The following is a 26,505-nucleotide window of genomic DNA, read 5'->3' on the forward strand; positions in this document are numbered from 1 at the left end:
GATCAGTTTTGAATTTTCCCAAATTTCTTACCAAAATGGAAGAAATAGAATGATACAAGCAAAAACTCATGAAAACATTTTTAACAAAAACTAGGTGGCAGAGTATTTCCCCAAGAACCCTAGAATACAAACAGGCCAAAATCTCTGACAGCAGTAAGACACAGGTGCAATCAGCAGTTATGCTGCACATAGCCAGAGAAAGAGTTAATTTTGTTATTCCTAGCAGTTAGGGAAAACAGAAATTTATAAGTTTCAGAGAGAGAAATTTTCAATATTGAAAAAAACAATCAAAACAAGCAGGAAACATATAAAAAGGTGTTCAGAATCATTAGGCATCTGGTAAATGCAAATTTAAACTGGCAATGAGATATCACTACACACACATCAAAATGGCTATAATTTTTTAATTGACCACACCAAGAGTTGGTACAGAGAGGAAAAAAGGAGATCTCATACATGGCTGGGGGGAACATAAGATACTTGGAAAACTTTGGCAATGTCCACTAATGTTAATGATATTCAGACCTCTGTCCCCCAGGAAAATGATTTCATATAAGTACTGGGAGGTAGGTAGAGAATGTTCAAAATAAAGTTGAATGTAATAGCCCCAAACCAGAAACTGTATTAGTTACCTCTCAACTTAGCGACTAAACAGCAGTAGCAGCAGCTGCAAATTACCAAAACTTAACTTAGTGATCTAATATTTTAGTGGCCTAAAACAACAATAAACACTTATCACATGTATATGGGTTAGAAATTGAGAAGAGGCTTAGGTGGGTTATTCTGGCTCGGAGTCCCTCATGAGGCTGGAGTAAAGCTATCGGCAGGGTCTTCAATTGTATGAAGGCTCTCTGAGGCTGGAGGATCTACTTCCAAGATGACTCACTCACATGGCTGATGACAGTTCGTCACCACACAGAATTCTCCATAGGACTGCTTGAGTGTTCTCACAACATAGTTGCTGGCTTCCCTCACATCAAATGATCCTAGAGAGAACAAGATAAAAACCACAGTGTCTTTTATAAACTAAGCTCAGAAGTCACACTGTTATTTCTGCAATAACCTATAGATTGCACCTGTCAGCCCCATTCACTGTGGGAGGAGACGAGACAATTTTGTGATCACCAGGAGGTAGAGATCATTTGGGGGCATCTAGAAGGCAATGGACATGAGTTTGAGTAGGCTCTAGGATGGACAGGGCAGCCTGGTGTGCTGCAGTCCATAGGGTCGCAAAGAGTCAGACACGACTGAGCAACTGGACTGAACTGAACTGAACTGAGAAGGCTGGAAAGCACACCATATGTCCACCAATAGTAGTGGTATAGTTGTACACGGGAAACTTCACAGTAATGAAAATAAATGAGGTATAGCTATTCACAACAACATGCTGCTGCTGCTGCTGCTAAGTCGCTTCAGTCGTGTCCGACCCTGTGCGACTCCATAGAGGGCAGCCCACCAGGCTCCCCAATCCCTGGGATTCTCCAGGCAAGAACACTGGAGGGGGTTGCCATTTCCTTCTCCAATGCGTGAAAGTGAAAATGAAGTCGCATCTGACTCTTAGACCCCATGGACTGCAGCCTACCAGGCTCCTCTGCCCATGGGATTTTCCAGGCAAGAGCACTGGAGTGGGGTGCCATTGCCTTCTCCCACAACGACATGGATGAATCCTAAAAATATGTTGAATGAAAGAAGCCAGATAAAAAATAATATATACTGTATAATTGCATTCATATGAAGTACAAAAAAGGCAAAATGAAACTATAATATTTAGGGTTCCATACTTAGATAATAAAATTATAAATAGAGAAGAAATGGTTACCATAAAAAGTCAAGATAGTAGTTTTCTTTAAGGGATAGGAAGTAAGTCTTGGTAGCGGCATAGGTTTTTTCCAGTGTGTTGTGTTAGTCGCTCACTTCTATTCATTAGAAGAGCTGATGCTGAAGCTGAAGCTTCAATATTTTGGCCTCCTGATGTGAAGAGCTGACTCATTAGAGAAGTCCCTGATGCTGGGAAAGATTGAAGGCAGGAGGAGAAGTGGACAACAGAGGATGAGATGTTTGGGTGGCATCACTGACTCAATGGACATGAGTTTGAGCAAGCTCCAGGAAATGGTGAAAGACAGGGAAGTCTGGCGTGCTGCATTCCACAGGACCACAGAGAGTGACTGAACGACAACAACAAAGTTGCTCAGTCATGTCCAACTCTTTGCGACCCCATGGACTGTGGCCCGCCAGTCTCCTCTGTCCATGGGATTCTCCAGGCAAGAATATTGGAGTGGGTTGCCATTTCCTTCTCCATGGACATGCTTGTTAACTTTATTGTAACTCACTAAACTGTACATTTATTTCCATATACTTTTATATGCTTGGTATAGTTTACAGTTTTTAAAGTTTAATAATTTTTTCCTTATTTATGGAGATTATGCAGGGATGTATTAAAAAAGAAAATCCCTTATTGTAATTGACATAGAGATTATTTATTTTAAATATTTTAATCCCAACTTATTCCACTTGCAGTAGTCTTCAACTGTGTAACAATAAATACAAATACATCCTATCTTAGGAGTAGCTACATTATTACTACCTCAATTTCATTTCTGCAGTGAATGCCTTCACATTTGTGTTATATAGACATGAATTTCCTCTTTCCTTTAGGATGAAGATTGCCTACTCATAAGAGTACTATAGAGATCCTACACTACACACACACACCACACAAATACCACACACACACACAGATACACACAACAGGAAAAAGAAACCATACCCAATTTTTATGAACATAGTTTCAGGACAATGTTTAGAAACTGAGTCCTATAGAACATTAGAGTTCATGTAATTCCACTTTGGCAAAGAGCATGTGAGTTATTTTTTCCATGTCTAAAAGTGATTATCTTACCCTCTGCAATTTTTACAAACTGTGAGCAATAAAACCATATTTCATGTGGAAGCAAATCTATTGAAATACTTAACATGGTCATATATAGTAAAAATGGAATTATGTCATCTTTGTTTTAACTGCATATATTATTTCTCTATTGGTGGTATAACTGGAAAGGGAATTATTGGGGAATTTTATAAACAGGGCCCTCTCTATTACTCACCTATCAAATCTTTCCTTTCTTAGGTAACATCATAAACCAGGATCATCAAGGAATCATTGGCTACTACATTCCCAGCAAGGGAATTTGTTGGGGAAAGGTGATTGTTGAAATCATACATTTCTAACATTATGTGTTAATGGAGACCAATGGGAAGCACAGAGATTCAAGCATGTGGAATGGGAACATGATATTTGCAGAGGAGGAGAACTTTTTAAGTTACTTTCCAAAGGCCCCTGTAGTTTGATTGATACTTCTGGCCCTAACCTCTAATATTCAATACCTGTCAACAGAATAGAAATAAAGAACTGTCTCCTCTTTTCTATTTTTCAACCATCTTTTCCTTCTTCTTTCTAACTTCCCCCTTCCATATCTTTTTGTTCCTAAACATAAACTTGGCAGGAATTAGGAAGTGATTGGGTGGGTAAAAGGCTCATCTGAGGATACAGCAATAGTAACACCATGATTTTTTTTTCTGTTAAAGGTGTTTCATATTATGGAGGAAGCTAAAACACTATTCAATCTAGTAGACTATTTCATCAGTCAGATAACGTTGGAACAAATCTTCCTGACTTTTGCTAATATTGATAAGAAATAAAGCTGCTATGAGATTCATTTCTGATGCCGAAAGCTCAGCTTCTCTGTACACCAGTGCCAAACTGAATCTTGGAGACAGAGTTTTGGGTGAAGTAGAATAGATTTATTGCTTTGCCAGGTAAAGGGGGCCACAGCAGGCTAATGCCCTCAAATTTCCCAACTTGAAGAAGATAATAAGTTTTATAGTAATTATTCAAGGAGGTTATGATCAGTACATAGACAGTCTTCTGATGGATTAGTGTTAAGGTAAGTAGAAGTCAGCATCATCAACCTTCAGCTCCAACTGGTCTGAGGTTCTACATGCTTGTGAGCAGCATACTGTCATTAACTGTTAACTCTTCCCACCTGGAGGAGGCAAAGATATCATTGTGTGTACCCGCTTATGGGGAAACAGGACCCTGCCCCAAGGCTACCCTTGACTGTTTCTCCCTGGTCTCACAAGATCCCCTCCCTTCCCCAATTAACAACTGCTTGAATCTGCCCACTGGAACTCAGGGAAGGTCATGGAGGCTGAATGAACGCTGTTTCTGTAATCAAAGAAATGGGGGACACACAAAATCTTTGTTCTCAGGAGACCCACAGGGCCTTGCTCAGCATCATTTCCAACCAGTGACAACTATGCCTTTCTAGGCTGCTGCCTACAACTAGATGCATAGAAGCATCTCTCTCCCTCTCTCTGTCTTTCTCGATCTCACTCTCCCTCCCCTCCCCTCTCTCCTCTCTTCTTTTCTCTCTTTCTCCCTCCTCCTTCTCCTCCTTCTTCTCTCTCTTCTCCTTCCCCTCTTCTTCCCTCTCTCTCCATGTCTCTGTCTGTCTGTGTGTGTGTGTGTCTCTATCACTCTGTGTGTGTGTACACAAACTGAAACCCCAGAGAAGAAAGTTTGCAACCTTCGATGATTAGCGTAAGTGACCTGTTGTTAAGAACTGAACTGTGAAGAGTCTGAGATTTTACCCTACCTGTAAATTGTCAAGTTAGCCTACCACAGTTCCATGAATACTGGCAGAAGACACTGGAATCCTAGGTCAAGGACACAAGACTTGAGACTTCCCTACTGGTACAGTGGATAAGAATATATCTGCCAATGCAGGGGACACAGGTTTGACCCCTGGTCCGGGAAGATTCCACATGCCACAGAGCAACTAAGCCTGTGTACCACAACTACTGATCCTGCACTCTAGAGTCTACAAATCACTACTATTGAGCCTACATGCTGCAACGACTGAAACCTGTGTGCCTAGAACCTTTACTCCACAAGAGAAGCCACCACAATGAGAAGCCCTCACACTGCAACCAAGAGTAATCCCTACTCACCACAACTAGAGAAAGCCCACACATAGCAACAAAGACCCTATGCAAGCCAAAAAAAAAAAAAAAAAAAGACACTAGACTTTGTTACTCATGGCAGAGATCATATTTGTGTCAGTTCCCCAATCTTACCTGTTTATTCAAATGGTTGTGTTACAGGAGAGGAACCCTGAGCTTCTGAAACTCAAATCTTCATAATGGGCAGTCAGTAAACCTGCCCAACATGTGTTCTGGAAGTAAACATTTTATTATGCTGAACACTAAGTAAACCTTTCCTCTGGTCCAGAGGGAGATATTGTCTCTTTCAAAAGCCATTTGCTCTATAATCATCCTTGCAAAATCCTTGCAAAAAAAAAAATCCTTGCAAAACAGAAAGGCAGTTAATACATTTTCTTGAAAATCATACAGAAACGCAAAATACCCATGAAAAATTGTCTCCCAATAATATCTACCATCTTGACTTCTAGCATATTTCCCGTTGTGTATACTACCCCATCAGCTACTCTGGTTAATCTGAGATTTGGACCAAATTTATTTGGTTCATATTTATTTAATTCACCTCATACAGTTGTTAAGACTACTATCAGTAGAACTTTAAGCAACATGATGAAGCTAACCTACAGTATTTGACCTTATCCATGCCTCCCGGGTCTCAGACCCAACTAGCTGAACAAATCCTATAAACCAATTTAGTTAACCTTAGAAAATCAAGTGACTTTCCCACATTTCTGTACTCACCATTTCACTTGTACTGAGGCACTGATTCATGAATAGCCCAATGTAATAGTAATTACACTGACTCCATGCAGGCCTGCAAAAAGAAAATCTCAGGAAGTTCTACCACTCTAAACCACCTTGGTCATGAGATTCTGATTTAACTGCCTTCCTAAATGCCTGCTCTCTTATGACCATCTCAAAGGAGGGAGGCAATGTTTTCTGAAGAGAAGCAAGTTGATGGCTCGATTTCATACAGTAATACAATTATGTGGGTACAACTGGTACCCCTGGAAAGTTTTTCAATTGTTCATGCCCTCAGTGGGACCCATCTCAGTCAGACATCACACAGGTTCACAGTGCCTCAAACATATCCTTCTGGCCAGTTTATAAACATTAAGATTCTCAGTTTGGTATAAATAATTGAATCTAGCCTTTGCCTTTTCAGAGACTATTTGAGGATTATGAATGCAATCCATTCACTTGTCTATACCAACGACAGAAGGCATTTAGCTGTCCCCATGGAAAGATAGAACAATGGCTACAAAAGAAGGGATGGGTAAGACATGGGTGTTGACAAGTGTACTACATGGGAAGTGGAGCCATCCACTGGTATTTCCAGTATGCTTATCATTAATGTTAAGGAGTTACGGTTGTTCAGTTGTTCAGTCATGTCCGACTCTTTGTGACCCCCATGGACTGTAGCATGCCAGGCTTCCCTTTCCTTCACTATCTCCTAGAGTTTGCTCAAACTCATGTCCATTGAGTAAATGATGCCATCCAACCAGCTCATCCTCTGTTATCTTCTTCTCATGCCCTCAATCTTTCCCAGCATCAAGGTCTTTTCCAATGAGTCAGCTCTTTGCATCAGGTGACCAAAGAATTGGAGCTTCACATTCAGCATCAGCCCTTCAAATGAATATTCAGTGTTGATTACCTGAATATTGACTGGTTTAATCTCCTTGCTGCCATAGGGACTCTAAAGAGTCTTCTCTAGCACCACAATTCAAAAGCATCAGTTTTTCAGTGCTCTAGCCTTCTTTATGGTCCAACTCTCACATCCATACATGACTACAGAAAAAAACCATAGCTTTAACTATATGGACCTTTGTTGGCAAAGTGATGTCTCTGCTTTTTACTATTCTGTTCAAGTTTGTCACAGCTTTCTTCCAAGGAGCAAGTGTCTTTTAATCTCATGGTTGCAGACAACATCTGCAGTTATTTTGGAGCCCAAGAAAATAAAGTCTGTCACAGTTTCCATTGTTTCCCCATATATTTGCCATGAAGTGATAGGACTGGATGCCATGATCTTGGTTTCATGAATGCTGAGTTTTAAGTCAGCTTTTCACTCTCCTCTTTCACCGTCATCAAGAGGCTCTCTAGTTCCTCTTTACTTTGTGCCAAAAGGGTGGTGGTAGCTACATATCTAGGGTTATTGATATTTCTCCCAGCACTCTTGATTCCAGCTGGTGCGTCCTGGAAAAAATCCACCTGGCATTTCATATGATGTACTCTGCATATAAGTTAAATAGGCAGAGTGACATTATACAGCCATGACATACTCCTTTCCCAATTTGGAACCAGTCTGTTGTTCCATGTCTGGTTCTAACTGCTGCTTCTTGACCTGCATACAGGTTTTGCAGGAGACAGGTAAGGTGGTCTGGTAGTCCCATCTCTTTAAGAATTTTCCACAGTTTGTTGTGATCCACACACTCAAAGGCTTTAGTGTAGTCAGTGAAGCAGAAGTAGATGTTTTTTCTGGAATTCTCTTGCTTTCTCTATGATCCAACAACTGTTGGTAATTTCATCTCTGGTTTCTCTGCCTTTTCTAAATCCAGCTTATACAACTGGAATTTCTCAATTCACAGACTGCTGAAGACTAGCTTGAAGAATTTTGAGTATTACTTTGCTAGCATGTGAAATAAGCACATTTGTGCAGTAGTTTGAACTTTCTTTGGCATTGCCCTTCTTTAGGAGTTGAATGAAAACTGATCTTTTCCAGTCGTGTAGTTACTGCTGAGTTTTCCAAATTTGCTGGCACATTGAGTGCAGCACTTTATTTTTTTTCCCCATTTATTTTTATTAGTTGGAGGCTAATTACTTTACAGTATTGTAGTGGTTTTTGCCATACATTGACAGGAATCAGCCATAGAGTTACATGTATTCCCCATCCCGATCCCCCCTCCCACCTCCCTCTCCACCTGATCCCTCTGGGTCTTCCCAGTGCACCAGCCCTGAGCACTTGTCTCATCCATCCAACCTGGGCTGGTGATCTGTTTCACCCTTGATAATATACATGTTTCGATGCTATTCTCTCAAAACATCCCACCCTCGCTTTCTCCCACAGAGTCCAAAAGTCTGTTCTGTACATCTGTGACTCTTTTTCTGTTTTACATATAGGGTTATCATTACCATCTTTTTAAATTCCATATATATGCGTTAGTATACTGTATTGGTCTATCTTTCTGGCTTACTTCACTCTGTATAAAGGGCTGCAGTTTCATCCATCTCATTAGAACTGACTCAAATGAATTCTTTTTAATGGCTGAGTAATATTCCATGGTGTATATGTACCACAGCTTCCTTATCCATTCGTCTGCTGATGGGCATCTAGGTTGCTTCCATGTCCTGGCTATTATAAACAGTGCTGCGATGAACATTGGGGTGCACGTGTCTCTTTCAGATCTGGTTTCCTCGGTGTGTATGCCCAGAAGTGGTATTGCTGGGTCATATGGCAGTTCTATTTCCAGTTTTTTAAGAAATCTCCACACTGTTCTCCCTAGCAGCTGTACTAGGTTGCATTCCCACCAACAGTGTAAGAGGGTTCCCTTTTCTCCACACCCTCTCCAGCATTTATTGCTTGTAGACTTTTGGACAGGAGTCATCCTGACTGGCGTGTAATGGTACCTCATTGTGGGTTTGATTTGCGTTTCTCTGATAATGAGTGATGTGGAGCATCTTTTCATGTGTTTGTTAGCCATCTGTATGTCTTCTTTGGAGAAATGTCTGTTTAGTTCTTTGGCCCATTTTTTGACTGGGTCATTTATTTTTCTGGAATTGAGCTGCAGGAGTTGCTTTTATATTTTTGAGATTAATCCTTGGTCTGTTGCTTCATTTGCTATTATTTTCTCCCAATCTGAGGGCTGTCTTTTCACCTTACTTATAGTTTCCTTTGTTGTGCAAAAGCTTTTAAGTTTCATTAGGTCCCATTTGTTTATTTTTGCTTTTATTTCCAATATTCTGGGAGGTGGGTCATAGAGGATCCTGCTGTGATTTATGTCGGAGAGTGTTTTGCCTATGTTCTCCTCTAGGAGTTTTATAGTTTCTGGTCTTACATTTAGATCTTTAATCCATTTTGAGTTTATTGTTGTGTATGGTGTTAGAAAGTGTTCTAGTTTCATTCTTTTACAAGTGGTTGACCAGTTTTCCCAGCACCACTTGTTAAAGAGGTTGTCTATTTTCCATTGTATATCCTTGCCTCCTTTGTCAAAGATAAGGTGTCCATAGGTTCGTGGATTTATCTCTGGGCTTTCTATTCTGTTCCACTGATCTATATTTCTGTCTTTGTGCCAGTACCATACTGTCTTGATGACTGTGGCTTTGTAGTATAGTCTGAAGTCAGGCACATTGATTCCTCCAGTTCCATTCTTCTTTCTCAAGATTACTTTGGATATTCGAGGTTTTTTGTATTTCCATACAGATTGTGAAATTATTTGTTCTAGTTCTGTGAAAAATACCGTTGGTAGCTTGATAGGGATTGCACTGAATCTGTAGATTGTTTTGGGTAGTATGGTCATTTTGACAGTATTGATTCTTCCAATCCATGAACACGGTATATTTCTCCATCTGTTTGTGTCCTCTTTGATTTCTTTCATCAGTGTTTTATAGTTTTCTATGTATAGGTCTTTTGTTTCTTTAGGTAGACATACTCCTAAGTATTTTATTCTTTTTGTTGCAATGGTGAATGGTATTGTTTCCTTAATTTCTCTGTTTTCTCTTTGTTGGTGTATAGGAATGCAAGGGATTTCTGTGTGTTAATTTTATATCCTGCAACTTTACTATATTTGTTGATTAGCTCTAGTAATTTTCTGGTAGAGTCTTTGGGGTTTTCTATGTAGAGGATCATATCATCTGCAAACAGAGAGAGTTTCACTTCTTTTCCTATCTGGATTCCTTTTATTTCTTTTTCTGCTCTGATCACTGTGGCCACAACTTCCAAAACTATGTTGAATAGTAGTGGTGCGAGTGGGCACCCTTGTCTTGTTCCTGATTTTAGGGGAAATGCTTTCAATTTTTCACCATTGAGGGTAATGCTTGCTGTGGGTTTGTCATATATAGCTTTTATTATGTTGAGGTATGTTCCTTCTATTCCTGCTTTCTGGAGGGTTTTTATCATAAATGGATGTTGAATTTTGTCAAAGGCTTTTTCTGCATCTATTGAGATAATCATATGGTTTTTATCTTTCAATTTGTTAATGTGGTGTATTACATTGATTGATTTGTGGATATTAAAGAATCCTTGCATTCCTGGGATAAAGCCCACTTGGTCATGGTGTGTGATTTTTTTAATATGTTGTTGGATTCTGTTTGCTAGAATTTTGTTAAGGATTTTTGCATCTATGTTCATCAGTGATATTGGTCTGTAGTTTTCTTTTTTTGTGGCATCTTTGTCTGGTTTTGGAATTAGGGTGATGGTGGCCTCATAGAATGAGTTTGGAAGTTTACCTTCTGCAATTTTCTGGAAGAGTTTGAGTAAGATAGGTGTTAGCTCTTCTCTAAATTTTTGGTAGAATTCAGCTGTGGAGTCATCTAGTCCTGGGCTTTTGTTTGCTGGAAGATTTCTGATTACAGTTTCGATTTCCTTGCTTGTGATGGCTCTGTTAAGATCTTCTATTTCTTCCTGGTTCAGTTTTGGAAAGTTATACTTTTCTAAGAATTTGTCCATTTCTTCCACGTTGTCCATTTTATTGGCATAGAGCTGCTGGTAGTAGTCTCTTATGATCCTTTGTATTTCAGTGTTGTCTGTTGTGATCTCTCCATTTTCATTTCTAATTTTGCTAATCTGGTTCTTCTCCCTTTGTTTCTTAATGAGTCTTGCTAACGGTTTGTCAATTTTGTTAATTTTTTCAAAAAACCAGCTTTTAGCTTTGTTGATTTTTGCTATGGTCTCTTTAGTTTCTTTTGCATTTATTTCTGCCCTAATTTTTAAGGTTTCTTTCCTTCTACTAACCCTGGGGTCCTTCATTTCTTCCTTCTCTAATTGCTTTAGGTGTAGAGTTAGGTTATTTATTTGACTTTTTTCTTGTTTCTTGAGGTAAACCTATAATGCTATGAACCTTCCCCTTAGCATTGCTTTTACAGTGTCCCATAGGTTTTGGGTTGTTGTGTTTTCATTTTCATTTGTTTCTATGCATATTTTTATTTCTTCTATGATTTGTTGGTTATTCAGAAGCGTGTTATTTAGCCTCCATATGTTTGAATTTTTAATAATTTTTTCCCTGTAATTGAGATCTAATCTTACTGCACTGTGGTCAGAAAAGATAACTGGAATGATTTCAATTTTTTTGAATTTACCAAGGCTAGATTTATGGCCCAGGATGTGATCTATTCTGGAGAAGTTTCCATGTGAGTGCAGCACTTTAATAGCATCAGCTTTTAGGGCCCAAAATAACTCAACAACTGGAGTTCCATCATAAAGCTCTATGCTTTATTCATGGTAGTGCTTCCTAAGGCCCACCTGACTTCACACTCCAGGATGTCTGGCTCTTGGTTAGTGACCACACCATCATGGTTATCTGGGTCATTAAGACTTCTTTGTACAGTTCTTCTGTGTATTCCTATGGTTTTTCCAGTAGTCATGTATAGACAAGAGAGTATGACTATAAAGAAAGCTGAGAGCCGAAAAATTGATGCTTCTGAACTCTGTTGTTGGAGAAGACTCTTGAGAGTCCCTTGGACTGCAAGGAGATCAAACCAGTCAATCCTAAAAGAAATCAGTCCTGAATATTCATTGGAAGGACTGATGCTGAAGCTGAAGCTCAATACTTTGGCCACCTGATGTGAAGAACTGATTCATTGGAAAAGACTCTCATGCTTGGAAAGATTGAAGGCAGGAGGAGAAGGGGATGACAGAGGATGTGATGGTTGGATGGCATCATCAACTCAATGGATGTGAGTCTGAGCAAGCTCCAGGAGTTGGTGATAGACAGGGAAGCCTGGCATGCTGCAGTGCATGGGGTCGCAAAGAGTCAGACACGACTGAACTGAACTCTGTGTATTCCTACCACTATTCTTGCCTTGTTAAGGAGAATGGTGATTAAAGTGTGATCAGAACCATCTGATAAAAGATGGAAGACTTTTAAAAGATGGTCAAGTTTAGTATGCATGGAATGGTTTGGGAGAATTTCATCATAGCATTTTCCTTCACAAGGCATACTCCACCAGTGGTTCTGAATGACAAAAGATCATTAATGTCCTCCTTTCTCTCAGTCTCTTCAGGGTCTAAGATGTTCCTTTCCTAAGTTTCCTGGCTGTTGGTCTCCCTCCACTACAACAAAGTTGGTGTGTGTCATTCCAGTAACTGTAACTTCACCTTCATTTCATTCATCTCCTATTCACAGTCAGACCTCTCATTTGGAAGGGACAGGTACAAGAAGGACATGTTTTGAAATAAGACTTAACAGAGAAGCCTAAAGAGACTTGAAGACTAAATGTAATATGCTATTCTGGTTGGGATCCTGGAACAGAAAAACATTAGGTAAAAACTTAGGAAATCTGAATGAAATATGAACTTTAGCTAATGCAACAACATTAGTTCACTAATTGTGAAAAAGTTACCACACTACTGTAACTTATTAATGATAGAGGAAATTGGATATGAAGTAATGAGAACTTTTTATTATTTTTCTTATTTTTCTATGAAACTATAATTATTCTTTAAAAGAGGTTTTTATTTGATAGATCATAGACCTAAGTATGAAACCCAAAATTGTAAGATGTGTAGAGAAAACAGGAGAAAATTTTTATGGCCTTGTCTTAGTCAAAGATTTCTTGGCTATGACAAAAAACCATAACCCATGAAAGAAAAAAAAAAAAAAAACTGATAAATTAGACTTCAACAAAATTAAATTTTATGCTGTTAATAAACATTGTTAAGGAAATGAAAATACAAGCCACAGACTGGGAGAAAATATTTGCACTGAGTGAAAATATATCCAACAAGGTATTTGTATCTAGTATACAATGGTCTGAATGTGTTCACCCAAAATTTGTAAGCTGAAGCCTAACAAAGATGAGATGTTAGGAGGATGGGCCTTTGGGAAGTGATTAGATTATGAGGGTGAGGACCTCATGAATGGGATAAGTGTTTTTACAAAAGAGACTCCAGACTTCCCTGGTGATAAGTGTATAAGTACTGTGGATAAGTGGTAAGTGGATAATCCACCTGCAAAAGCAAGCAACACAGGTTTGATCCCTAGTCCAGGAAGATTCTACGTACCACAGAGCAACTAAGCCCATGAGTTACAATTACTGAATCCAGTGCCCTAGAGCCCTCAAGCTGCAACTCCTGAAGCCTGCGTGCCTAGAGCCTATGCTCTGCAACAAGAGAAGCCACCTCAATGTGAAGCCTGTGCAACACGACGAAGAGTAGCCCCCATTCGCTGAAACTAGAGAAGGCCCACATGCAGCAACAAAGATGCAGCATAACCAAATAAATAAAGATTTCAAAAATATATTCATAAGAGACCCCACAGAGATCTCTTGCCCCTTTTATCAAGCGAGGACAGAAAAACATACTGGCTATGAACTAGAAAGATAGCCTTCATCCAATCATGCTAGCGCTGTGATCTCAGACTCCAGCCTCCAGAATGATAAGCAATAAATTTCTATTATTTATAGAACTTATATTATTTATAAATATTATTTATAAACTACCCAGTCCATGGTATTTCATTACAGCTTAAGATCTGAACAGACCAAAGAAGACATACAGATGGCAGATAAGGACAAGAAATGTTGTTCAACATTGTTAGTCATTGGAAAAATGAAATCAGAACCACAATGAGATATCACTACACTCCTATTATAAGAGCGAAAATAAAAATAACAATAACAATTGTTGATGAAGATGTGGAACAACTGGAACTTTCATACATTGTTGGTGGAAATGCAAAATTATACAGTCACTTTGGAAAACAGCTTGACAGTTTCTTATAAAAGTAAACACACACTTGCTATATGTCTCCACAATTCTAATCCTAGGTTTTAACTCAAAAGAAACAAAACCTTATGTTCACACACAAAAAAAAAACAGATTAAATCTTTAAAGAGACTTTTTAATAACTGCCAAAACCTGAAAACAATCCTAACATCCTTCAACTGGTTAATGAATGAAGAATCAGTACATACATTGAAAGAGTGGAATACTAGTCAGCAATAAAAAAAAAAAGAACAATTGATACACTCAACAAAATGCTTGCCTCTTAAAGGTTTCTTAAAGACTCTTAAAGACTTAGAAGTTTCACTCTTCTACTGAGTGAAATAAGCCAGACTCCAAAGGCAACTAACTATGTTTGCATGACATTCTGGAAGAAGCAAAACTTAAGAGACAGAAAACAGATCAACGGTTGCTAGGATCTAGAAATAGGGGAATGGGTTGACTACAACATACCAGCATATAAGGATTTGGGGGGTAATACAATTGTTCTATATATTGATTGCATACACTTCTCAAAATTTGACAGTGTGTAAGTTATACATCAGTTTTCTCAAATCCTAAAAAAAAAAAAGACTATCTCTGAAAACTGTAAGTAAGTAAATATGTCCAAGAAAAAAACTAGAAAACTTGAACTGATGCATAACTACCTACTTTTACAAAATGGAAATGTTAAATCAAAAGTCATCCACTCCATTCATCCCCCCCGCCAAAAATACCCAGGGGAGTTTTAACTATTTGCAAAGAATCTCGATTTATTACAAAGTTTTCCAGAAAATATAAAAACTGCAAAATTTGTCAAAATCATTTTATTAAAGCAAATAACTTTGATACCAAAGCTAGATAAGAATAATCTATCTAATTTATGAGCAGAGATTTGGACAGATGGTTTTCTAAGCCTTCTATGCAACTATATTTTGGCTTTTCACTATAGCACACTTGGGTTAATTTCACTTTTTCTGGTATACTGAATCTTCCAACTGAAAACCAATTTCTTGGCTTTTATCCTCATTTTGCTGGAGTAAAACCACAAGTAACTTTCTGGGCAAGAGGAGAAAGTAAAGTTTCTGAGTAACTGCCTGGCTGAAAATGTTTCTTTTTTATTCACACTGTAGATACAAAATCTCCTTTGAATAGTGTATTTCCTCAGAATATTGAAGATATTGTTCCACTGTTTCCTAGCATCCAGGGTTGCTGACCAGCATTATTTTGTAGGTAAATGGTTTCCACTTGAAATATGAACAAACCCACCTCTCCCTGCCCCACAAGATTTTTTTCTGTTTATCATTGGGGTTCATACATTTTACAAAGAGGAGTCTTGAAAAGACTCACACACTCCAGTGTTCATCAGCATTATTTACAACACCCAAGATAAGGAAGAAAGCTAAGTGCCCCCCTGCTGGAAGAATGGTAAAGAAGATGTGTATATACATACATGTGTACATACACAATGGAATACTACTCATTAAAAAAAGAATGAAATTTTGCCATTTGCAACAACATGGATGGACCTGGTGGGTATCAAGCTTAGTGAAACAATTCAGACAGACAACACAAATACTTTATATGTAGAATCTAAAAAATAAAACAAATGAGTGACTGTAACAAACAGAAATAGACTTACAAATATAGAGACCAAACCAGATCTTACCACTGGGAAAGGGAAGGCAGAAGAGAAAGAGAGGAGGGAATTAAGAGGTAGAAACTACTATGTATAAAATAAATAGCTACCAGGAAATGTTGTACTGCTCAGAGAACATAGCCAATATTTTATAATGATTTTAAATGGAGTACCACCTATAAAATTTTCGAATCACTATGTTGTACACTTCAAACTAAAGTTGTAAATAAACTATACCTCAATAAAAATAAATTTTCCCTATACTTTTAACATCTCCAAATCTCACTCATCGCCAAACCCTAGGATTCCTCAAGATTCCACCGAGAAAACACACCCAGATCTAGCACATGCCCTGCTGCATGCATGTTAGGCAGTTGATTTGTTTTCATTTGTCAACACACTTCCACCTACTTTCTGACTTCCAATCTTTCATGGTTCTTACCTATTAACAACCCTAGTCTTTTCTTCTCTTTTTGGTTCAATTCAGTTCAGTTCAGTCACCCAGTCGTATCCAACTCTCTGCGACCCCATGAACCGCAGCACCCCAGGCTTCCCTGTCCATCACCAACTGCTGGAGTTTACCCAAACTCATGTCCATCGAGTCAGTGATGCCATCCAACCATCTCATCCTCTGTCGTCCCCTTCTCCTCCCACCCTCAATCCTTCCCAGCATCAGGGTCTTTTCAAATGAGTCAGCTCTTCGCATCAGGTGGCCAAAGTATTGGAGTTTCAGCTTCAGCATCAGTCCTTCCAATGAACACTCAGGACTGATCTCCCTTAGGATGGACTGGTTGGATCTCCTTGCAATCCAAGGGACTTTCAGGAGTCTTCTCCAACACCACAGTTCAAAAGCATCAGTTCTTCTGTGCTCAGCTTTCTTTATGGTCCAACTCTCAGATCCATACATGACTACTGGAAAAACCATAGCTTTGACTATATGGATTCTTTGTTGGCAAAGTGATGTCTCTGCTTTTTAACATGCTGTCGAGTTTGTTCATAGCTTTTCTTCCAAGGAGCAAGTGTCTTTTAATTTTAGGGCTGCAGTCACCATCTGCAATGATTTTTGGAGCCCAAGAAAATAAATTCTGCCACTGTTTCCATTGTTTCTCCATCTCTTTGCCATGAAGTGATGGGATGGGATGCAATGATCTTAGTTTTTTGATGTTGAGTTTTAAGCCAACTTTTCACTCTCCTCTTTCACTTTCGTCAAGAGGCTCTTTAGTCCTTCTTCACTTTCTTTCATAAAGGTGGTGTCATCTGCGTATCTGAGATGATTGATATTTCTCCCAGCAGTCTTGATTCCAGCTTGTGCTTCATCCAGCCCAGCATTTAGCATGATGCACTCTGCAAATAAATTAAACAAGCAGGGTGACAATATACAGCCTTAATATACTCCTTTCCCAATTTGGAACCAGTCTGTTGTTCCATGTCCAGCTCTAACTGTTGCTTCTTGACCTGCATACAGATTTCTCAGGAGGCAGGTCAGGTGGTCTGGTATTCCCATCTCTTTAAGAATTTTCCTCAGTTCATTGTGATCCACACAGTCAAAGGCTTTGGCTTAGTCAGTAAAGCAGAAGTTGATGTTTTTCTCTAATTTTTTAATTTATCTAATTTTCTCTAATTCTAATTTCTCTAATCCAACAGACACTGGCAATTAGATCTCTGGTTCCTCTGCCTTTTCTAAATCCAGCTTGAACATCTGGAAGTTCACGGTTCACGTGCTGTTGAAGTTTGGCTTAGGGAATTTTGAGCATTACTTTGCTAGTGTGTGAGATGAGTGCAACTGTATGGTAGTTTGAACATTCTTTGGCATTGCCTTTCTTTGGGATTGGAATGAAAACTGACCTTTTCCAGCCCTGTGGCCACTGCTGAGCTTTCTAAATTTGCTGGCATATTGAGTGCAGCACTTTCACAGCATCACCTTTTAGGATTTGAAATAGTTCAACTGGATTTCCATCACCTCCACTAGCTTTGTTCATAGTGATGCTCCCTAAGGCCGACTTGACTTGACATTTCAGGATGTCTGGCTCTAGGTGAGTGATCACACCATCGTGGTTTATCTGGGTCATTAAGATCTTTTTTGTATAATTTTTCTGTGTATTCTTGTTGCCTCTTCTTAATATCTTCTCCTTCTGTTAGGTCCAGACCATTTCTGTCCTTTATTGTGCCCATCTTTGCATGAAATGTTCCTTTGATATCACTAACTATTTTGAAGAGATCTCTAGTCTTTCCCAGTCTACTGTTTTCCTCGATTTGTATGCATTCATCACTGAGGAAGGCTTTCTTATCTCTCCTTGCTATTCTTTGGAACTTTACATTCAGATGGGTATATCTTTCCTTTTCTCCTTTGTTTTTCACTTCCCTTCTTTTCACAGCTATTTGTAAGGCCTCCTCAGACAACCATTTTGCCTTTTTGCACTTCTCTTTCTTGGGGATGGTCTTGATCACTGCCTCCTGTACGATGTCACAAATCTCCGTCCATAATTCTTCAGGTATTCTGTCTATCTGATCTAATTCCTTGAATCTGTTTGTCACTTCCACTATATAATTATAGGTGATTCTATTTAGGTCATACCTGAATGGCCTAGTGGTTTTCCCTACTTTCTTCAATTTCAGTCTGAATTTGGCAATAAGGGGTTCGTGATCTGAGCCACAGTCAGCTCCCGGTCTTGTTTTTGTTGCCTGTATAGAGCTTCTCCATCTTTGGCTGCAAAGAATATAATCAATCTGATTTTGGTATTGACCATCTCAGTGATGTTCATGTGTAGTCATCTCTTGTGTTGCTTGAAGAGGGTGTTTGCTATGACCAGTGCATTCTCTTGACAAAACTCTGTTAGCCTTTGCCCTGCTTTATTTTATACTACAAGGCCAAACCTACTCCAGGTATTTCTTGACTTCCTACTTTTGCATTCCAGTCCCCTATGATGAAAAGGACATCTCTTTTGGGTGTTAGTTCTAGGTCTTGTAGGTCTTCATAGAACCATTCAACTTCAGCTTCTTCAGCATTAGTGGTTGGGGCATAGACTTGGTTACAGTAATATTGAATGGTTTGCCTTGGAAATGAACAGAGGTCATTCTGTCATTTTTGAGATTGCAACTAAGTACCGCATTTTGGATTCTTTTGTTGACTATGAGGGCTATTCCATTTCTTCTAAGGGATTCTTGCTCACAGTAGTAGATATAATGGTATAATGGTCATCTGAATTAAATTCACCCATTCCAGCCAGTTTTAGTTCACTGACTCCTCAAATGTCGATGTTCACTCTTGCTATCTCCTGTTTAACCGTTTCCAGTTTACCTTGATTCATGGACTTAACATTCCAGGTCCCTATGCAATATTGTTCTTTACAGCATTGGACTTTACTTCCATCACCAGTCACATCCACAACTGGGCATTGTTTTTGCTTTGGCTCTGTCTCTTCACTCTTTCTGGAGTTATTTCTACACTCTTCTCCAGTAGCACATTGGGCATCTACTGATCTCTGGAGTTCATCTTTCAGTGTCCTATCTTTTTGCCTTTTCATACTGTTCATGGGGTTCTCAAGGCAAGAATACTGAAGTGGTTTGCCATTCCCTTCTCCAGTGGACCGTGATTTGTCAGAACTCTCCACTATGACCTGTCCATCTTGAGTGGCCCTACACAGCATGGCTCATAGTTTCATTGAGTTAGAAAAGGCTGTGGTCCATGTGATCAGCTTGATCAGCTTTCTGTGACTGTGGTCCTCATTCCGTCTACCCTCCATTGGACAAGGAAAAGAGGCCTTGGAAATCCATGGAAGCTTCCCAATGGGAGAGAATTAAGTGGTGCTTCAATAAGTGGTGCTTCAATAAGTGGTGCTGGGAAAACTGTACAGCTACGTGAAAAAGAATGAAATTAGAACACTACCTAACACCATACAAAAAGATAAACAAAATGGATTAAAGACCTAAATGTAAGACCAGAAACTACTAAACTCTTACAGGAAAACATAGGCAGGACACTTGACTACATAAGTCAAAGTAAGATCTTCTATGACCCACCTCCTAGAGTTATGGAAATAAAAACAAAAACAAACAAGGACCCAATTAAACTTAAAAACTTTTGCACAGCAAAGGAAACTACAAACAAGGTGAGAAGACAGCCCTCAGAATGGGAGAAAATAATAGCAAAGGAAAAAACTAACAAAGAATCAATTTCCAAAATATACAAGCAGCTCATACAACTCAATATCAGAAAATCAAACAACTCAATCAGAAAGTGGGAAAGGGACCTGAAGAGACATTTCTCCAAAGAAGACATACAAATGGCTAACAAGCACACGAAATGCTCGACATCAGTCATTATTAGAGAAATGCAAATCGAAAGTACAATGAGATACCACCTCACACCAGTCAGAATGGCCATCATCAAAAAATCTACAAACAATAAACGCTGGGGAAGGTGTGGAGAAAAGGGAACACTTCTGCATTGCTGGTGGGAATGTAAACTGATGCAGCCACTATGGAAGACAGTACGGAGATTCCCTAAAATGGTAGGAATAAAACCACCATATGACCCATCAATCCCACTCCTAGGCATATACCCTAAGGAAACCAAAATTGAAAAAGACACATGTATCCCAGTGTTCATTGCAGCACTATTTACAATAGCTAGAACATGGAAGCAACCTAAATGTCCATTGACAAAAAGAAGCTGTGGTACATATATATAATGGAATAGTACTCAGCCATAAAAAAGGAATGCATTTGAATCCATTTTAATGAGATAGACGAAACTAAAGCCTATTATACAAGTAAAGCAAGTCAGAAAGAGAACTATAAATATCGTATACTGACATATGTATATGGAATCTAAAAAGATGGTGATGGTTTAGTCACTACTCTTGCAAGCCCATGCACTGTAGCCTGCAAGGCCCCTCTGTCCATGGGATTTTCCAGGAAAGAATACTAGAGTGGGTTGCCATTTCCTTCTCCAGAGGATCTTCTGGACCTGGGAATTGAACCTGGGTCTCCTGCATTGCAGGCAGATTCTTTACCAATTGAGCTACAAAGGAAGCGTGTTCCAAAAAGATGGCACTGATGAATCTATTTTCAGGGCAGCAGTGGAGAAACGGACGTAGAGGACAGACCTATGGACATGGGGGGAGGAGAGGAGGGAGAAGGGGAGATGTATGGAAACAGAAACATAGAAATGTACAATACCATATGTAAAATAGATAGCCAATGGGAATTTGTTGTATGACTCAGGGAACTCAAACAGGGGCTCTGTGACAGGCTGAAGGGTGGGATGGGAGGGAGATGGGAGGGACATCAGGGAGGGAGGGGATGTGGGTGTACCTATGGCTGATTTTTGTTGGGCAGATTTCTGTATGACAGAAAACCACAAAATTCTGTAAAGCAATTATCCTTCAATTTTAAAAGTTTTCAAAAAAAAAAAAAGTTTTTTTAATCTTTTAAAAAGTGCATAAAAGATCTAAACATGAGACAGGACACTACAAAATACCTGGAGGAAAACATAGGCAGAACACACTCGGACATAAATCACAGCAATATCTTTTTTGAACCACCTTCCAGAATAATGGAAATAAAAATAAACAAATAGGACCTACTCAAACTCAAAAGCTTTTGCATAACAAAGAAAGCAATAAACAAAATGAAAAAACAACCCACAGACTGGGAGAAAATATTTGCAAACGATGTGACTAACAAAGGATTAGTTTCCAAAATTTACAAACAGCTCATGATGTTTAACAGCATTAAAACAGACAACCCAATCACAAAATGGCAGAGGATGTAAGTAGACATTTCTCCAAAGAAGACATGCAGATGGCCAAGAGGCATGTGAAAAGATGTTCAATATTGCTAGTTATTAGAGAAATGCAAATCAAAACTACAATGAGATATTACCTCACTCCAATCATAATGGCTATCATCAAAAAATCCACAAACAATAAATGCTGGAGAGGGTGTGGAGAAAAGGGAAACATCCTACACTGTTGGCAGGAATGTAAATTGGTAAAGCTACTATGAACAGTATGGAGGTTATTTAAAGAATGTGACCCTGCAATCCTACTCCTGGGCATATATTTGGAGAAAAACATGATCTGAAAGGATACATGCACCCCAATGTTTATTGCAGCATTGTTTACAATAGCCAAGACACGGAAGCAACCTAAATAGCCATCGACAGAGGAATAATGAAGAAGATATGGTGTATATTTACAGTGGAATATTACTCAACCACCAAAAAGAATGAAATAATGCCATTTGCAACACCATGGATGGACCTAGAGATTGTCATACTTAGTGAGAGATAAGGAGATAAGGAGAAATATCACATGACATCCCTTATATGTGGAATCTATAAAGAAATGATACAAATGAACTTACTTATAAAACATAAAGTCTCACAGAGAACAAATTTATGGTTGCCAGAGGGAAGGATGGGGGAAAGGGATAGTTAGGGACTTTGGAATGGACATGTACACACTGCTATATTTAAAATGGATAACCAAGAAGGACCTAGTGAATAGCACATGGAACTCTGCTCAACGTTATGTGGCAGCCTGGATGGGAGGGGAGTTTCAGGGAGAATGGATATATGTATGGCTGAGTCTCTTCTGTTCACTTGAAACTGTGACAATATTGTTAATTTGCTATATTCCAATACAATATAAAAAATTTAAGTCTATTTTGCCTCAATATTAATAGAGCTGCCCCTGGTCTCTTTTGGTTATTGTTTGCATGGAGTATCTTTTTCCATTTCTTTCACTTTCAACCCATTGTATTTAAGGTCTAAAGTTAGTCTCTGGTAAGCAGCATATAGTTGAAATATGTTTTTTATCAATTCAGCTAATCTCTGTCTTTTGATTACATTTAAAGTAATTACTAACAAGGACTTACTTCTGTCATTTGCTCTTTCATTTCTATATGCCTTACAGCTTTGTTTTGGTCCCTTATTTCCTACATTAATGCTTTCTTTTGTCTTTAGTTGGATTTTGTAGTAAAATCCTTAAATTCCTTTCTCTTTTCCGTTTGTGTATACTCTACAGCTATTTTCTTTGTGGCCACCATTGGGACCATATTTAAATTGTAAAGTTAAAACATTCTAATTTGAATTTGTACTAGTTTATCAGAGTACATCATGAGAAACACTGGGCTGGATGAAGCACAAGTTGGAATCAAGATTTCTGGGAGAAATATCAATAACCTCAGATATGCAGATGACACCACCCTAATGCAGAAAGCAAAGAGGAACTAAAGAGCTTCTTGATGAAGGTGAAAAGAGGAGAGTAAAAAAGTTGACTTAAAACTTAACATTCAAAAAACGAGGATCATGGCATCCGGTCCCATCACTTCATGGCAAATAGATGGGGATAAAATAGAAACAAGTGACAGACTATTTATTTTATTGGGCTCTAAAATCACTGTGGATGGTGAGTGCAGCCATGGAATTAAAAGACGCTTACTCCTTGGAAGAAAAGCTATGACAGACCTAGACAGTGTATTAAAAATCAGAGACATCACTTTGCCAACAACGATCCATATAGTCAAAGCTATGATTTTTCCAGTAGTCATGTACAGATGTGAGAGTTAGACCACAAAGAATGCTGAGCACTGAAGAATTGATGTTTTCAAACTGTGATGCTAGAGAAGACCCTAGATTGAGTCCCTTGTACTGCAAGGAGATCAAACCAGTCAATCCTAAAGGAAATCAACCCTGAATATTCAGTGGAAGAACGCTGCTGAAGCTGAAGCTCCAATACTTTGCAAAGACCCCTGATGCTAAAAGCTGACTCACTGTAAATGACTCAGATGATGGGAAAGCCTGAAGGTAAGAGGAGAAGGGGGCAGCAGAGGATGAAATGGTTAAATAGCATCACTGACTCAATGAACATAAATGTGAGCAAACTGTGGGAGATAGTGAAGGAAAGGGGAGCCTGTCTTGCTGCAGTCCCGTGAGTCAGAGTTAGACATGACTTAGCAACTGCACAACAACAAAGGATCAGTGGTGTTGAGCATTTTTCACTGTTTACTAAATAAATATGTATGCAAAGAGCCGACTCATTGGAAAAGACCTTGATGCTGGGCAAGATAGAGGGCAGGAGGAGATGGGGGCAACAGAGGATGAGGTGGTTGGCTGGCATCACCAATTCAATGGACATGAAGTCGGGCAAACTCCGGGAAAGGTAGAGGGACAGGGAGGCCAGGTATGCTGCAGTCTACGGGGTCGCAAAGAGTCAGACATGACTGAGCAACTGAACAACTAGCTTATCTTCAATAACATACAAAAACTCTACTCTTTGCACCTCTATCCCCAGCCCTTTCAGTTGTTGATGTCCCCAAATTATATCCTTATATACTCTAAGAGAGAATTGGAGCTCATGGATCCAGCCTCTTCTTTCTCTATAATTATATAATCAGCCTTACAAGGCTGATTGGGAGCTGAAAAAAATCTTGAGGTGGAAAATGCACAACACCAACCACTGTCACAAATACATGTTAACAATGGTATCCCATCTGAACCACACACACACACACACACACACACACACCCTTCCTCCACATACAAACAGCTGTCACTGAGTTAGGTAGGTGGTGGTAGTAGATATTTCCACAAGACAGCAGTCTTTCTTCGTACTGTAAAACTTAACAGGCAATATTGCAATGTTGCAAAATACTTAATAAACAGTATTTTATTATTTATGTAGCTGTTAGCGTGAATTGTATTTCATACACTACCACATTTTGAACAGATTTTTTAATTTGTGTCACAATTACGGTTTGATGCATCGGTGGTGTTACAACTGAAGAAGGAAGCATTCTAAATAGCAGTGTGTTCATGGACGTGTGCATTTGTGTACCCCACCTAACCTCAACTGGATGATGAAGTTCCAATGATTGGACGCTCAAGGGTGCAGTTAATTTGAGAGTAGTGATTAAAAAGTACTGGAGGCAGAGGTTTGTATATCATGTTAATCAATGTGAACTTTATCCTGAAAAACATGGGAAATCATTGAAAAATTTTAACCAGGTGTCTGGTGGGTGTGAGGATCAGCGAAATGTTTCTCAAATTTTATGGCTCATTAACATCTTCATTATTTTTTCCATATGTCCATATCACCTATAGTTAATTTATTTAATGTTGTTTACATCAATCTTTTATTCTTTTATAAACATATGCCAAAAGGAAATTCATTATCCTCAATGCTTGCCACAATATTCAAAATAATATATAACCATTAAAATAGAACAATGTTCACTTATGTACCAACTTTATTTCTTAATTTATTTCATTTTTCAGTTGTGCTGGGTCTCCCTTACTATGCATGCACTTTCTCTAGTTGCTGCAGTGGGGTGGGGGGGGCCGTTGGGGGGGCAGCGGAGGGGCGTGGGGAGCTACTCCCTAGTTGTAGTGCGGCCTTCTCCTTGCAGTGGTTTCTCTTGCTGAGCACAGGCTCTAGGTGCAGGGGCTTCAGTGGTTGTCATGTGAGGCTCTAGAGCAGGATCACTAGCTGTGGCAGGGGCTTAGTTGCTCCACTGCATGTGGAATCTTCCTGGACCAGGGATTGAACCTGTGTCCTCTGCATTGGCAGGGGGCAGTTTCCTTATCCACTGTACCACCAGGAAAGTCTTATGTACCAACTTTAAATCATCTCATGCACCACTATGTAAATTTACCACAGTTTTTGTGCCAGATTCTTTTTCACATTTTTAAAAAATATCTTTTGGCCATGCCTCCCACAGTTTACAGGCTCTCAGTTCCCAACCAGGGATCGAACCTGGGCCACAGCAGCGACAACGCCATATCCTAACCACTAGGCAGCAGGGAACTCCTGCCATGTTCTCAATTACTGGGTCTTAGGTGTCCCCTGTAATCTCCTATTACAGAGTTGTGAGTGTAGAGAAACTCAGACACGGGCTAAGGGTATAAACTAGTTTCTCTGCTCTGTAACACCTTATGAAATTTTCATGTGCATACAAATCACCTCGGAATCTTGTAAAGAAAAAATGCAGATTTTGATCCAGTATGGGATCTGAAAATTCTTCACTAATAACAGACTCCTAAATGATGTTAATGTTAGTTTCCCAACCATGCAACGCAGCAAGATACAAGACTATAAGCCCCTGAAGGGCAGGGACCGTGCCTTAATCTTCAGCATAGTGTCTGGCACGGACAACTTCTTAGGTAATACCTGTGGAAAAGAGCACAGAATTTTCTTTCTTCAGCAGTCACGTGAGGCTTCCCTGATAGCTCAGTTGGTAAAGAATCTGCCTGCAATGCAGGAGACCTCGGTTCCACTCCTGGGTTGGGAAGATCCCCTGGAGAAGGGAAAGGCTACCCACTCCAGGATTCTGGCCTGGAGAATTCCATGGACTGCATAGTCCATGGGGTCGGACACGACCAAGACAAAGAGTCGGACACGACTGATCGACTTTCACTTCACTTTCTCAGCAGTCACGTGACTCTCCGTAGGCAAGCTTCAGCTTAGAAGTTCCACTTCTCACCCACTCACACGCACACCACTACTATTCAAAACATTTTAATTTTTCTAAAACTATAGTGCAGTTTTTATTTTCTACGTAACCCCAGCCTAGACAATTAACTCCAGGACAGCAGATACCTTAGTTGTACTGATTTCCTAAGCTTCCGTCTCACCCAGGTGTATCCCTGGCGTGGTCTGGCAGTTAAAGAAGCGAATTGATTGGACAAGGCCGATGTCCTCATGGAGCTAATGATCTAACGACGACTTCACCAAGCAACAGGCGATCACACCCGGTTTCGAAGCCTAAGTCTCTGCAGAAGGGCAGATAGACGAAGGTCTTCTAAGGCCGACGGCTTCTATGGAGAGGGAAGTCCTGGAGTTCAGATGGTTTGAGCCCAGACGCCGCGGGTGAAAACCGGAGAACCCGACTCTTTCATTGGACAGTCCGGATCGGGAAAATCCAAAGTGGCGGGGGGTGGGGGGGA

General features: G+C 39.5%; 1 protein-coding gene and 1 long non-coding RNA gene across 2 annotated transcripts in view; one reads left to right on the top strand and one right to left on the bottom strand.

Annotated features, from left to right (window-relative positions):
- The window catches only part of LOC136158513 (phospholipid-transporting ATPase ABCA3-like), a 240,741-nt gene extending 237,042 nt beyond the window's left edge, over positions 1 to 3,699 (top strand). The window contains exons 30-31 of the mRNA XM_065920320.1: positions 3,128 to 3,201; positions 3,586 to 3,699. Of these exons, the coding sequence (XP_065776392.1) occupies positions 3,128 to 3,201; positions 3,586 to 3,699 (188 nt within the window). The remainder of the gene's footprint in view (positions 1 to 3,127; positions 3,202 to 3,585) is intronic.
- Positions 391 to 26,401, bottom strand: LOC136158514 (uncharacterized). The gene is made up of 2 exons (XR_010661349.1): positions 26,159 to 26,401; positions 391 to 986 (listed from the first exon to the last, which is right to left on the bottom strand). It is a non-coding gene; the product is annotated as an uncharacterized lncRNA (long non-coding RNA).
- Between the last annotated feature and the right edge of the window lie 104 nt (positions 26,402 to 26,505).

Source organism: Muntiacus reevesi, chromosome 2 (genome assembly GCF_963930625.1).
Source record: "Muntiacus reevesi chromosome 2, mMunRee1.1, whole genome shotgun sequence".
Taxonomy (NCBI): domain Eukaryota; kingdom Metazoa; phylum Chordata; class Mammalia; order Artiodactyla; family Cervidae; genus Muntiacus; species Muntiacus reevesi.